This window comes from Chelon labrosus, assembly GCF_963514085.1.
Source record: "Chelon labrosus genome assembly, chromosome: 14".
Classification (NCBI taxonomy): domain Eukaryota; kingdom Metazoa; phylum Chordata; class Actinopteri; order Mugiliformes; family Mugilidae; genus Chelon; species Chelon labrosus.
Window position 1 is genome coordinate 13,301,355 of NC_140347.1, and position 14,944 is coordinate 13,316,298.

Here is a 14,944-nt window from a genome sequence, read left to right on the forward strand (position 1 = left end):
TGCATCGGCTCAAGATTACACATATCGTCTGGCCTGGGAACGAATCCATTGTCAAAGAGAGGAATGTCTAGAATACCACGCTTGGCCTGTTGTCACTGCAACCCAGCTTTGTATAAGCAGATGAAAATAAATGCACGATATATTCTAATCATCACGAGGCCAAAGGTATTTAATTAACAAATATGCTCTGTAATGCAAGCTGACAAGTTTTACCTGAGACCCCCATGAATTTTAGTTAGTGAGTATAAAGCTAATCATAATAAGAGAGGTTATAAGCTGGAAGTTTTCTCAGCGATGACAGTAATTATACCATTATCTGACCAAGGACTGCACTGAGCACACAGTTAATAACAGGTACACAGAATGAGCCCGTCACCTCCTCTCACATAAAGGGACAATACACCAATCCAAAGTGTGTACGCATGAAAAGAAAAGGCTTTTCATCATTAAACCAGCCTAAGCTGCTCGCATGATGTGAAGTTTAGAACTTTGTTTTCTTTAAAAATTGAGTTGGAGCGTCATTTAATCTTTAATGTATTTTGTTGTATTCACAGGCTTCAATAATAAAAGATTTCTAAGCAGAGAATGCAACGTGTTTTGGATTTTTCTGCACCCTCACTCCTTTTTTTCCCCCTCTTGTCACAAGTCATTACTTTTCCTTTTCCTATTTTTTTTTAGGTTTTGTCATTTGTATTCACACATGTACGTAGTTATTCATCACATAACTTGAGGACTGTAGCTACTGGGCTACTGAAAAATGACACGAAGAAAGGTGGAGGCAGGAACTCGAATGTCATGCAGCCACTGCCGCAACATTCAGAAATATACCAACACACACACACACACACACACACACACATGTTTCGCTTTGAAATATGGGTATGCTGTGACAGGGCAGACTGGGATGATGAAGAAAGGCTTAGTTCCCATCGAGAAACTTGAAAATTGGCGACAGCGTTGCCTCCGGGCCCAGGGACGAGGGTCTTGCACAAACTGAGTGACCAATTAGGCAGGTCCCTGGCAACAGGAGGCTGCACCAAGACATTAGGACTGGCTGGTGGAACCCAGAGGACAGCAGGATGGGGATCATTACAAGAGAAAATGGGGACTATAAGGGGTAGAGCTGCCTCACAAACCACCTGCTCTGAAATACTGGGAGAAAGAGGAGGCACACTGAGAGGATCGGGCAGTAGAAAGAGAATCAGAGATGACAGAGGAAGAGAGCAACAGCGTGGTAGACAAATTAAATGTGAATAATGGTGATGAACGCCACGGCTTTTAGCTCATATAGCTCCAAAGTGTGGTGAATATGAGTGTCATGCTCGGTGAGTGGAGGACAAGCCTGAGGGGAATCTGACAGTTTTTACCCAACAACAATAGTCTCTGGGCCTGATGCCGAGCTAACATATCACAATGCAAGCAGCTCCTCTCAAGCTGAATAGGACTATCAGCTGCCTAGAAGAAGCTCAAAGAGAAGCAGCGAGAGATAAAGAAAGAAGGAAACAGGAGAGAGAGAAACAAGGAAATCGGGGACGGCAGAGAAAACCGAGAGAGAGGATGAAACAAGGGCAGAGACAACAAATCTTTTACTCTTCCTGTCTGCCGAGATAGAATATAAGCTCGCTTTCTGTGTGTGAAGTCCAGCGGGTTCATTTACCGGAGGTGTATTGTTTATGAAACAGGGCTTTAAGAAAGTATTTTAGTGTTTAATCTAAAGGCTGTCTGGGCCCAAAGGTAAAACATGATTAGACTACAACCAAAAATGATGAAAGGAGGAAAGGAGAAAGCGGGCTGGACAGGATAGGATGAAAGCTGGTTTAAAAAGCAAATGGCAGGAGAAATTAAAGGGAGGGGAGTAAAGGGCAAAATATGAAAGATGAGATAAAGAGACACCACTGGGGGTGTGGGTGGGAGGGGACATAACCAAACAAAAAAGGCTGGAAAAGAGAAGGCTCCTCAGTGACGCCCCGGGGCTCTGATGGCAACACTGTGGTTTGGCTGGAGGTCAGAGAAATAAAAACAACAAAATCTTCCTAATTAAGGATTCCCTTTTAGATAAAAGCAAAAATGGCACAAACACCGAAGCCACATGTGCACACACACACACACACACATACTAATTATTGATATCACTGTGCAGCTGGCAGCGAGTCCAAATTAGTGTTTGCGGGATCTGAACGATGAGGAAACGCAAGCCAAAAGCCAAACATGCATGTAATTGGCAAACGCAGTCATCCGTTCTGCACTACGCATGTTTTCGTAAGCTCCGGCGCTGCTACCTTCTGAAGTCAAGCACAGAGATAATTTCTGTGAGTGTCCTCGCAAACAACCCGACGGGACAGAAAACAGGCTTGGGTGAAATCAGCTGTAGGCAGAAAATGGCAAGGAGAAAGACAATCAATAGCTCAAAAACAAAAGGATTAAAAGAGGAGGAAGTAAGCTGAGACGTCGCAGCGTACAGCGTCGTTGGATGAGTGGGCTGTTTAACTGAAGTGGTGTCTAGACAACAATACTGCTGCAAAATGCTCAAAAGATTCATGTCCAACTGATTGACCGCTGCACCCTTCAAATGGAAGTTGTGAGCTTGTGGTCATGTTAAGAGCATAGACAGTATAAAGATGGAACACGGAACAGCTCCTCAAAAGTGAAGCCAAAGCAAGTATGTTAGTGGATGGGAACTGAGTCGAACTAAAACACTAAAATACACGTCAAATAATTTTTATTCAAGGATGGTTTCTATCATTTTAGGTAGTTAAAGGGGAAGTACTGTTTTTACAACCTGGACCTTATTTCTGGCATAAAAGACGATCGTTTACTCACCCATATAACTTTTGTGTAATTTATAGTCATTCGGGAGATATTCAGATCTGCGCATATCCATATAGTGGGAGTGACTGGGGCACCGAAATGCAGCCTCTAAATAACGCATTATCTGCCACGAAACTCGTTCATTTCTCCAATATTTTGTAATGATATGCTAGTGCTATTCCCCGTTGAGTCCGGAGTTACCTCTTCATCACCTGGGGTCTGTAGATTGACCTAGATGTTGCAAAAAACTAGCAGTAGCAAATTACAGGTAAACAAACTGACCGTCTCAGGTGCACGCATCGCTCAGAGATGACATCATCCAGGGTCTGTAGGTCAATGATGACAACAGTAACTCCGGACTCAACGGGGAATAGGACTAGCGTATCATAACTAAATATTGGTGAAGATAATGCGTTATTTAGAGGCTGCGTTTCGGTGCCCCAATCACTCCCACTATATGGATATATACACAGATCTAAATATCTCCCGAACGACTACAAATTACACAAACGTTATATGGCTGAGTAAACGATCGTATTTTATGGTATAAATAAGGTACAGGTTGTAAAAAACAGTAGTTCCCCTTTTATATAATATCGTTGCATACTCAAGTATCCAATTTCCGGAGAACTTTCCTTTTAGTTATTCGATGCTATAGAAAGAGGATGTGACATCATGATCACTACAAGTTGCCATGCCAACTGCTCCATGAAGTGGTCCCATAGGGCCGTGAGAGATAAAAAAATGGCTCCAAAGTTGCAAGATGGCGCTGCCTGAAGCCCCGGGAAAAAGTGCCAATTTGACTGATGCAAGGGAGTGGCGTCATGTTGTCCATATTTATATACAGTCTATGCACTTGAACACAAGCCACTCATTAGCGGTGTTGGTATGGTAATGAGGAAAACTGATAATGAATTAAAATGATTGGATCAAGCATGTAAACCAAAACCAAATGTTACGAGAACGTGACTAGACATGTCTGTTGTGTGGAGGCACTTTACGCAACTAACAGTAGATTTCTGTTGTATAGTTTTATAATGCTGGTCTAAGCAGAATTGTGAATTAGTGTGAAGGTAAGCTATACATCAAGATATTTCAGTTCATTAGAGGGTTCTTCATTTTGTTAAAACCATCCAGCTCTAAGAGTTTTTTTCTGATAATCCAATACACTTTCAGATTCTTTATTGTTATGTATTTTGCACGATGAGAAAGGAAAATGAAAATCTTTAAGGAATAGCTTGGATGCAGGTATTTTTTTTTTTTCCCTTAATGCATTGCAGAGCTATTCAGCTGTCACACATATAGGCCTACACTGGATGGATTTTGAAGTTTATTGTACTTAATACGGCTGCACGGTGCACGCAAGATCTAGGAGAATACAAGTAAGACAAGAATTAAATTATTTCTGAATCCCCAGGGGAGGACATGCAAAAGATAATAAAATCAGATCAGGAATCGATCGAGATCAGACTGGGGGCAAAAACAAAACTTTCTCTGGACATCCCTGCCATTCAAAGATAGTTTTTGTGTAAGCGTGGTAAACACAAGCCTATTTGAGAGCAGCATAAATATTAAGTTTTAGCCAGTTAAGTTTAATTTAATGATTGCTGCGCTGCTTTAAATCCCAGAACACTTATCAACATGAACTTAAAATTATTTAGCTATAGGTTGTGCAAAAAAAAAAAACGTCAGACCAGAATGTTCCCCATTCAGAGCCTGGGAATTCATTTAATACTAGCTGAAGCAGGCTTGCATTATAACTGACATTACATAAATAAATGACAAGCAGAACAACATGTTCTAATTTAAAGTATGCAGATAATTGGAGAGTGGAAAAACGACGCGCTAGTTATCTTCAAGCAATTATATTTAATGATTAGTGTTTAAATTTAATTTTCGTGTCCAATTGATGATTACCTTAACATTGGCACTGCGGTTGTTTTACAGCAAAGTGGAATGCAAATATCACAAAAGTTTTTTTCTCTTTCTGCTGTTAGATCCATTAGCCTTCATCAAACCATCATCTTCCTCACCTCATTATGGCTCGGCACACTTCTGCTGTTTTCAGAGCTGGAAAAGATAATGGCCTCCCCTCTTAAATAACTACAAAGAACAAACGAGAGCGCGAGGAGCTGTGGCGATAATGCGTCTGTCCCACATTACGAAAGCTTTGAGAGGAAAATAAATCCACCTTTGTCTCCAACTTCCTCCTGCTCGCCGCCACTTTTTTTTTTTTTTTTTTGTCTTTCAATTCTTCTTGCGTCGTTCTATTGATCAGCTGAAGAGCAATGAGAGGGCACAAATGCAGCTTTTGGGGAGGCGGAAAGGGGAGGAGGGGGGGTCTTCAATCGAACGCGTTCTGTTTCTAAAACTGCTCATTCTACGCAGCAAGGTTGAATGAAGGTGAGGTGTGGGAGCAGAGGCCCAGAAGAAGCAGCAGCGAGGGATGAAACGTACACACCACAGTGAAGCTCGATGTTTCACTTCATCTTTGCTGAAGATTCTCGAAGGTATATCCGTCCTCCCATGTGACTTTCCACTGTTGTGCTGTAAATACTCCTCATTTGAAGCGTTTCCCTTTTTGAAAATCCCCCAAACTGAACACCCACCTTTTCATGCAGCATATACGGGGAATCTCTCTACCCTCCGGGAGCGCACATTTCAGCTTTCTGCTACTTGAAATTGTTGTTTAGATTAAAAAAAACAAAAACATCTTTTGAATCGTTGCATGCACAAATTCATTTCACACATGCATGCACAGGCCCAGTCTATCATGATGATCTCTGATGTGGTAAATCTTGGAGATCTACAAGTGTCACGTCTAAAACAAAAAGCAATTCCCTCCACTGACATCTTTTCAGAGCGCGTGTCCGCGAGCTCAGAGGGCATTTCAACCTCACGACCTCATTCTCCCGATTAGGATCTTCGCTGGAAAAACGGTCTTATACGTTGTTTCGGCTTAAATGGCTCGCAGGAGACACACAAGCCTTCACACACCGTCTCGATCTTCAGCGCTCATACTCTCCAGGTCCGCGCGCTTCTTTGTGATTTCTTTCTTTTCACGGTTTGCCACGTTTTCATCCCCTCTGATCAAAGATTACGTTGCTGTTATGTGAGATTCTGAAAGCAGTCGCTCTCACTTTGCCACTGTAGACACTCTAATCCATCACTTTTTTTTTTTTCTAAAGTCCTCGCCTTCTCGCTTTATTCAACTGCACTCCATTGTCTTTTTGCCCTAGCCTCCGCACTTCTTTTGCTCTCTCAAAACCTCTCTCCATTCTCTATTACTCTCTGCCAATCCCCGTCTAGAAATTACTGAAGTCAAAGCAAAGCAGTGCAAGTACACTTGGAGGTGCCTTTGCAATATAGACAATCAAAATATCCACAAATGTAAGCAGGAAACCTTTGTTTGGGAGCAACTTTTCATTGGAATTTGTGCATGTTTATATATATATATATATATATATATATATATATATATATATATATATATATATGATTTAATTGGTCACGTGGTCAGTGTTGGAAACAAACAACAGTAACTTACATGCTTCCTGTGGCTGAGCTGCTGTCCGTGGGCAGGGAGCCGTTGGAGCGTTCCATCTGAGCCAACCTGAGAAATAAACCACCGACAGAGAAATTCACAGTTACAACTGAAGAACTGAAAAGCTCACGACATCTCATTAAAAAACACCATCTCTAGTCAAGACCTCAGTAGCACGCCAATTAAAATGTAAAGAAATAATGTAGAGAATAATGAACTCCGATGGCATGGTGAATAACACAAGAATAACATGATTACAAATGTGGCTGTGAGGGAAAAACATTTTGCCGAACATGGGATGCGGCCATGTTAATGAGGCTGGGTTCCCTCGGATCAAAGTCTGTATTCACCGTGATACAGATGGAGCAGTGTTGTCCAGCAGATTATGAGCCGCACGCTATCCTTGATTATGACTTATGACATAAAAACGTGTGCATTTCTTCATGCACATCCATAAGCTGCAATCTCAATGCCGGGGTCTAATTTAAAATTCTAATTTAAGGGGCTCGTGTCACTTTTGATAGAACAATGCAGCCAGAAACACTGAGCGGACGCTAATGGCGTGTGGCCGATGAAAGATTACAGGCCACACAGAGCCGCGCTGCATCAGAGGAGCCTTCATGATTAAAGCATTGCGTGGAAGAACCCAGCGGTCGGGGTCGTGTTCTGACACAGGTCGGCTTTGGAGACGATAAGATTCGGATCGAGGCGCTTGATGTTACCTGGATCTTAATATTCAGACTTATCTAAGAATCACGCACGACAGGCTTTCAATCTCAGAGCAGCGGGACATTAGCGACGTTGGCGGTGTTGCTGATGATTAACTGCAGCTTACATGGGCGTGTCAATGTACGCAGCAAGATCATTTAAAGCGGGCAAAACAGCCACCAGGCAGATCTGTTTATGCTCTGATGTCAGCTGCAAATCCCCGACGTCGCCAGAGAGAGAAGCAACACAAAACTTATTTTTCACTCTAGTCACTGATCTTAAGATATCAGGTATATATATATCTGTTATTCTATATTTAAAGTTAACAGTGAGAAAAGCCAGACTTCACTAATCGTGCTTTTCTCATTTGCATGTAGGACGATTCAAAGTGACACTTTCAGTTGAAGTGGAAATGCTAATTTTCGCTCCCCAGTAGTGGGAAAGCTGTCATTTCCTTCTTTTTTGTCTCAGCTCAACGGAGCCAATTCACTTTCCTAAAATAAGTGACGGAGTTTTTCATTTTTTTTGGACTGATATTGGCAGCATGTGCCTCCTCTGTGTTTATTTCTGAGCCTCGAGTGTCACTCGAGTGTAACGAGACGCAGCAAAACAAAGAAAGCCGTTCGATTCCTTGAAATCATACTTATTTTTTAACTGATTTCAATTAGCTGCAAAAGAAATGTGTGCATTTTACATATCTCTCTATTTCTTATTCACTTTTAATTTATATAAACTTACTGTTGTTGCATAGTAAGACATTTTAAAAGCAGACTAACTCTTAGCACTATGATATTCCTTGGAAAACAGTCCGCAATAATAACAAAACTATGCATAAGCACTTATATGGCCCTTTAAATTTGATTCTCCTCAATGTATTCTATTTCCTCAGCTGTTTCATAATGTGGGAAATTCAAATGCAGCTGGCAATATGTGTGCTCGGAGGCATCTGAGATGATGAGATGGTGATTGGAGAATGCAGCCCGTACCTGCTGGCATACTGCTCTATCCTGGAATGGGTGTCATCATGAGAGAGCTGAGGTGACTGGGACAGCCTAGAAAACGAATGGGGTAATGGAGATGAATGAGATTCGGCATGCTCACACAACCTCATTAACGCTCAGAGATTTCACGTGCACATGCGCTCGTTCACACACACACACACAGAGACAGAGAGACAGAGACACCCTAATGGCTCCTCACAACATCAGCTAGGAAACAAATCTGATGATCCTAGAAAGAGAGATAGGAGAAAAGGTTGATCTACGGAGGGGTTGGATGGTTTTTGACAGCCCTGCCGGGATGAGCGACTGAGTGCTAGTTGGAGGAAAAGTAGGTGAGGATAAGGAGATTTATTTTTTTTTTGTTTGGCGCATGTTCAGCCAGTGGATCAGGCAGGCACTAGGCAAGCATGCAGGCAACGTGCAGTGCAGTCGTGTCTTAGATGGTGTGAGGATGTGGATAATCGGGGGAGGAGGTGAGTGATAAAAGGAGGGAGTAAAGGAGGTGTCGTTTGAAGGCATTCCAGATTGAAGGCGGGGTGTGGTTTGTCGCTGGTGGCGTAGATACTCACTCATACTGCTCCGGACACATGCTGATGAGGGTGACGGGACTGTAAGAGAATCGGCGGAAGGAAGGGAGGGAGGTAAGGAGGGAGGGAGGGGTAAAGGTACCACAAAACATTTCACGGTCAAAACCACTTAGTGGATAACAGACGACACGGCAGCAGGTGGACGAAGAAGTGGAAGGAAAGGAGAGTCCACCGGCTGAGCGGCTGGACTCAACACACAGGGAAGGCATGTAAAACAGTCACAAACATATACACAGCATGTGGTTGTCATTATCTGCTTCAAAATAAAATAATATATACATCGATAAGGCATAACATTATGACCACCATCCTAATATTGTGTAGGTCTCCCTTGTGCCTCCAAAACAGTTGTGACTCATCAGAGAATGGACCTATAGGACCTTTTGAGGGTGTCCTGTGGTGTCTGGCAACAGGATGTTGTTAGTGGGGGGGCCTTTGAGGGGAGGGGCATCTGTGGATCATCCCACAGATACTTGATCAGTTTGAGATCTAGTGAATTTGGAAGCCAGGTCAACACCTTGCGCTGTTCTTCACGTTTTTTTTTAGTTGTTCCTAAACCGTTTTTGTGTGTGTGCCCAGGCTGCTGCCATCAAAGAGTGTCTTTGCTATGGGGTGGGGGTACCTGGTCTGGTCTAGGTGGGTGGAACATATTTAAATAACATCCACACCAATGCCAGGTCTAAAAGCTTCCCAGCAGAACACTGTATTGTCACAAGACGGTCAATGTTATTTACTTCTCTTGTCCTGTGGTTTTAATGTTGTGGCTGATCGGCGTACAGCACGGTTGTTAAGTATGGGGGGGAAAAAAATGGGATCTATTAGCCCTTTGTTAAAAGGGTTAAGGACGTCAGTGGATTTTGCTGCTGTCACACACACTTCATTAAATAGGCTTCACGGCTCCTCCTGCATACAGATCACTATGGCCTGAATTCATTCCATTTCTTTTTTTTTCATCTATTTCCTATAGGATTTACTAAAATAGCATGTCGGAGGAAAAACACCACAGCAGAACCTTGTTAATCTGCTACTGAGTACATTACAGTACGTTATATAAGGAAACGGTAAAAGAGCCCCGAATATTAAAACACTGCTTAAGAAGGTTTTGTAAATAAAATGAGACAAATCAGTGAAATGCAATATGTTCATCGATGCTGCCAAGTCTTCTTTTTTTTTAAGTTTCTGGTTTCAAGTCCAGGATAATTGCTGCTATTCATAGAGAGCACAAAATGGTATTTGTAAACAAATGAGACAACTTCTTATCGTTGAAACACACAAAAAAACTAAGTGCTGCTTTTTTTCCACAGAGCAGGCTGGCTCTACACTGGTAAGATAACAGCTGAGGTTGAATTGCTTTTGCCTTGCGCTTTTCGTTCCCACATTAAAGCAAGAGAAATTCAGAGGGAGACGTGGGGCGCGGCAGTTTCTCGCAGCGGGGTCGCCGACGTAGTCGCACTTCTGCAGCTGAGAGGAGAATTCGAAATGTAACTCAAGACGAAAGAGAGAGAAGAAGAGATCAGGGTCGACAAGGCGGACTGAGTGAACATCTCTTTTTATGTGTGCGATGGAACAAGTCAGTGAAAGTGATATCAGTTTTTATCTTTACATAGATTTTCCTTTCACCCAGATTAGTCTGACCTGCATTCATGCCGCACACATACGTTACAAGAGATACAGAAGCCAGAGTGAGCCATCTTTATATTTCACTGAAAAGTCTGAGCTAGTCATGTGGAGCTAAAACTAAAGACAACATTCACAAGACAACCCATCATCAGACAGCTCTTGTAAGTGAGAAGGTTTTTGCACTAGTTAAACATTACTATATATACAGTGTGTGAAGGAGCTGGCTCAACCAACACTGCAAAACTTTGCTTTTGAAAACTTGAGAACTGCTGACGGAGAAAAATAAAGTTACACAAACACCACCAGAGCTGCTGTCTTTCGTCATTCCTTTATGGATCTGTCAAAATCACGCCGCGTGTGTTTCACTGTGTTTTTAGGTTGTTTCCCTTTTTCTCTGTGAATGCCCTGAAAGGTTTCTAAAAAAAATCAATTTAGTTCATCATGATGTGCTAGTCACTTTGTCACAGTTAGGGCAGCTTCTCTCAGCTGTAACTATCCTCAGTTTTCTCTGTCAGGGGTGAAAAAACCCTCCTCTACCTGTCTGTGTAGAGCGTCACTGAAAGGACTGGAAAAAAACAGTGTGTTGACAGAGACATTCAGAGATTTCTGGACTCATCTTATGCATGTGTGTATGTGTGCACTGTGACTGACTGCATTGTTGGATGGATGAGAGATGGATCTGACTGAGAACCCAAAGACACAATGCAGATATGCTGGCAATGCGTCAATCAAGAGCATAGACTGTATATAAACATGGACAACGTCTCACCGCTTCCTTGCATTGACCAAGCTGTCTCTATTTTCTCTGGGATACGGGAGGCGCCATCTTACGACTTTGGAGCCAGAGTCTGTGCGGTACGGTCCGAGATTGGAGCCACGCGGAGCCGAGATATCGACGACCCGACCTCACTGCCTCCAGACTCACTTTCATCGCATTTCGTTGAATTAGCACCGCGCCCTGCTCTACCTCCACCAGTTACAAGGAAATGTTGGATTATACACCACTTTACGGAGCGGTTGGCATGGCAACTGGTGGTCCGAATTTCGTCACATCCTGTTTCTATAGCTTCAAATAACTAAAACAAAACAAAAAACTGACACTTCAGCGTGAATTCACATTATATTAACTACCCAAAATGACTGAAATCATCCTTGATATAAGTTATTTGACGTGTATTTTAGTGTTTTAGTTTGGCCCAAGTCCCATCCACTAACATGGAGGGGGCGGAGCTTATGGCCTATACTGCAGCCAGACACCAGGGGGAGCTCTACTTGCTTTGACTTCACTTTTGAGGAGCTGTTCTGTCTGTGATGAAGAGGTCGTTGTATCCTAAAGTACACCCCGTTTTATCTCCTTGGATTTACGTTCTCTTCTTTTCAGCGATTCAATTTGAAAACTCATGGGAGGTTTTGGGGTGACTTATTAATCTGGATTCATATTCCATTAAATCTGTTAAACGAGAGCTCCAGTGAAAGTCACCATCATCAGAGTCTTGCAGTAGAATAGATCCTGTGCGGGCTGTATGCGGTTTCTCTGTAGGCGATTTCTGAGGAGGTGTACACATGCACTGTACATATCTTGAAAACCTACAGTACTTCCTGATGCACAAATATAAACCTAATATTACCTATTAATTAATTTTACCTTAACTTGCAACGGGTGTGTACTTATCTTATAGCAAACGTACATGCAGTACATATATATATTAACACTGCAGTGTTTTTCTTAATCTAATAAATTGAATAATTACATTTCTGGCTTCTGACTACAGCAAACTTTTCACTTTTTCAATTTCAAGTTGTGCCTAATTTGTTTTTCATGAACTCAAGGAAAGCATTCTGGCGAGATTTTATTCTAGTTTCCAAGTTTTTTGCCGCTAGTTTTCCATTCCACGTTCGAGTCCATTAACCTCTCGGCAAGGCCTAATGCAGCGGAGACTCGTCTCCTCTAGCTGGCTGAGGGGGGTGGAAAGCAAAAAATAAAAAATAAAAAATAAACGAATGGCAAACCATTAGAAAGGTTCTTGCGCATTATCAAATATAACTGTGACGAATCAAAAATCCTATCTGGCGTGAAATGAAGCAGAGATATAAGTGGGAGGTGAGAGTAGGTGGTGTTTTGCTCTCTCTCTCTCTCTATTTTTCTCTCTCTCAAGGTAAAGAGAAACAGAGTGGGTGGAATTTTAAAGGAAAGAAATGATGTTACAAGAGTGGAGAAGAGAAACAGAGAGAGCGCATTAGGAAGGGCAATTATTCAGTAGACAAACTAATTTTCCCCTCGTCTCTTACAGTACTTTTAAAATTACGACATCTTAGACGTTTTCTTTGCGAGTATGACCAGCGAGAGGAACAGAAAAAAAAACTTCAAATCTAAACATAAACAGAAACTTGTTATTGATTCATTTGCTTTTCATTTTAAATATTGGGAGTAATCATAATCTTGCCGCAACAGACATGTTTTGGTGTTTACCTAATCTGTCTAATTCCTCTTGTTGAGCAGGTTCTTGGGTCTTGTTCCAGTTACAGAAAAATCTATTTTAATTTAGGTCGCAGTATTAATATTAGCGACACCGAGACGGTAGAAGTCACCTAACTGTGACAGAATAGAGCATTTCTTACCAGCGACAACACGTTTCAGCCAGATTTTAATAAGACAAAAGCCTCTTTATCGTGTACGGAAGCCTGTGGTAACGCGTGGATAGCCTCCAGCTTACGGATGAGCTCTACTGTCGTAGAGGAGACAAGGAAACGACGGCCATGAAATAGCTTTAAATGTCCCAAAGTCTTGATTCCATTCTGCCATATTTTTCGAATAAGCTGCGTTTTGCCACAATTCCTCTACCTTTAAAAGACATTTATCAGGCAGGCGTCGCAGCAGGAGTCATTTTTCAGAGAGGAAGAGAAGTGAGAATGGAGCGAGGTGGGAGGTGAGGCGGAGGACGGCGGGCAAGGTTGGGAGGAATGAAAGTGGTAGAGCAATCTATCTGATCGGTAACTGTGTGCAGCTGGAAGTCTGAGCGAACAGACGAGTCACCGCGTGCGTGAACATCTCTCGGTGCTTATTATTTTTATTTTTTTTTTAAACTACAAAAGTACGAGAGAAATGAGTGAGAAATGTCAGAATGTCACGCCGGGAGTGAATGAGTGATGGCATATTTCACAAAAATACTGACACGTGGAGAAAAGGAGACAAGTGATGGATAGACTGTAGAGGAAACAGAAAAAGAAAAAAAAATAACTCTGTCAAAGTGTGACAGACTCGGGCTGCTACGGGAGAGGGCTGCAGCTCAGACACGCTCATTGGGAAGATGAGGTGCCCGCCCCGGGGCACCTACAAAATGTGGGGCCGGTTAAACGGCTCTCTAGGGGGATTTACAGCTAGCAGAGGAGGGGACGTAAATCAGATTGGTCACCGGAGATCTACGGTGCAGTGACGGCACCTGGACCAACAAGGTAAATAATCGCGCAATTTAACGAGGAGGGGGACGTCAACTCTGCCGACATACTGTAACACAGAGAATCTGAAAGCTGACTTGGCCAAACCTGTGACCCGAGGACTGTTAGGATACATTTTAACGCCTTTTCAACTCCTTGGACTAAAAAATAAATGCAAATAAAAGCCTGTGGTACAAAGTAGGTGCTTGATTTTTCACAGAAAAAGGCGGCTGAACTGATGCAAGAGACAAAAAGCCGGGGGATTCTGTCTCGAGTCCCTGGATGTTTCAGATACCAAATTGCTGGATTATCCAGTAAAGAAGCAGGTTAAGCCACTTGTCACCAGCCGCCATGCTTTAAAGTGAGTCTTTAAAACGGCTGAAAGGCTTTGTGAGAAAACACCCGGCAGACGTGCGACTACAAAAAAAGTTATTTTGTTTTTCGGGTTCGACCGTTTACTCTGCAAATGTGATTATCTGGAAGTTCGCAGCTTTAATTGAACAGCAGCCAGTCGGACTGAGTGCTTTTCTGTTACATAAGCACCGTTAAGTGCGTTTTACCCCTGAACACACCCAATGCCATCTGTGCGTCGCTGCAGCAAGGTGAGAATTTTAAACAAGGTTTTCAGAGGGTGTTGTGTTTTAAGGTCCTCACGCTCTGTTCAAATTAGCTCTGCTTTTAAATAGAAACAGCTGTGAGGTAATGGGAAGAGAGAACTAAACTGTGGGCATAAGTTTGCCAATTCGATTTAAGCGCCGATCCGCTTCACAAACACTAGGGCTGTTGATGCCTCGCGATGTTGGTCCGTGTTCATAATTACGCTGGCTGTGGGAACTCTTTTAACGGTGACTCAGTAAATTGCACGCTCTGTAAAAACGAAACGGCACAGCCACTCTGCACGATCACCTCAACAGAGACGAGATGTCAACTTTCCGACCTCAAAGCAACAAGACAGTGGTGTAGATATTTGGACTGCTACAGTGAGTTATGTTTGATCGTCGTTGACAACGCAACATAGACTTTCTCAAGCAGATGCTGATGGCTTGTATAGCAACACTGCTTTTTGGGAATTTAAAAGAGTTTGTTTATATGCTTATAGACGTATAAAACTAAATAAAGTACATTTCCATTAACGTCACACTCCAAGCGACCTGTTGCAGATTAATTAGAAAGCTGTATTTCAAATTAAAAGTCATTGAGGTTCAACACGGTCTTTCCAAATTAAGTCAACACTGAATAAA

The 14,944-nt window shown here is 42.4% G+C and overlaps 1 protein-coding gene across 4 annotated transcripts in view; it reads right to left on the minus strand.

Annotated features, from left to right (window-relative positions):
* The window catches only part of utrn (utrophin), a 178,538-nt gene that overhangs the window by 12,550 nt on the left and 151,044 nt on the right, over nt 1-14,944 (minus strand). For 3 of the 4 annotated variants that reach the window (XM_084560255.1, XM_084560253.1, XM_084560252.1), the window contains exons 70-72: nt 8,631-8,669; nt 8,047-8,112; nt 6,356-6,421 (exon numbers count right to left, since the gene is read on the minus strand). In XM_084560255.1, coding sequence (XP_084416381.1) covers nt 6,356-6,421; nt 8,047-8,112; nt 8,631-8,669 — 171 coding nt within the window. The remainder of the gene's footprint in view (nt 1-6,355; nt 6,422-8,046; nt 8,113-8,630; nt 8,670-14,944) is intronic. The other variant, XM_084560254.1, reaches the window with a different exon arrangement.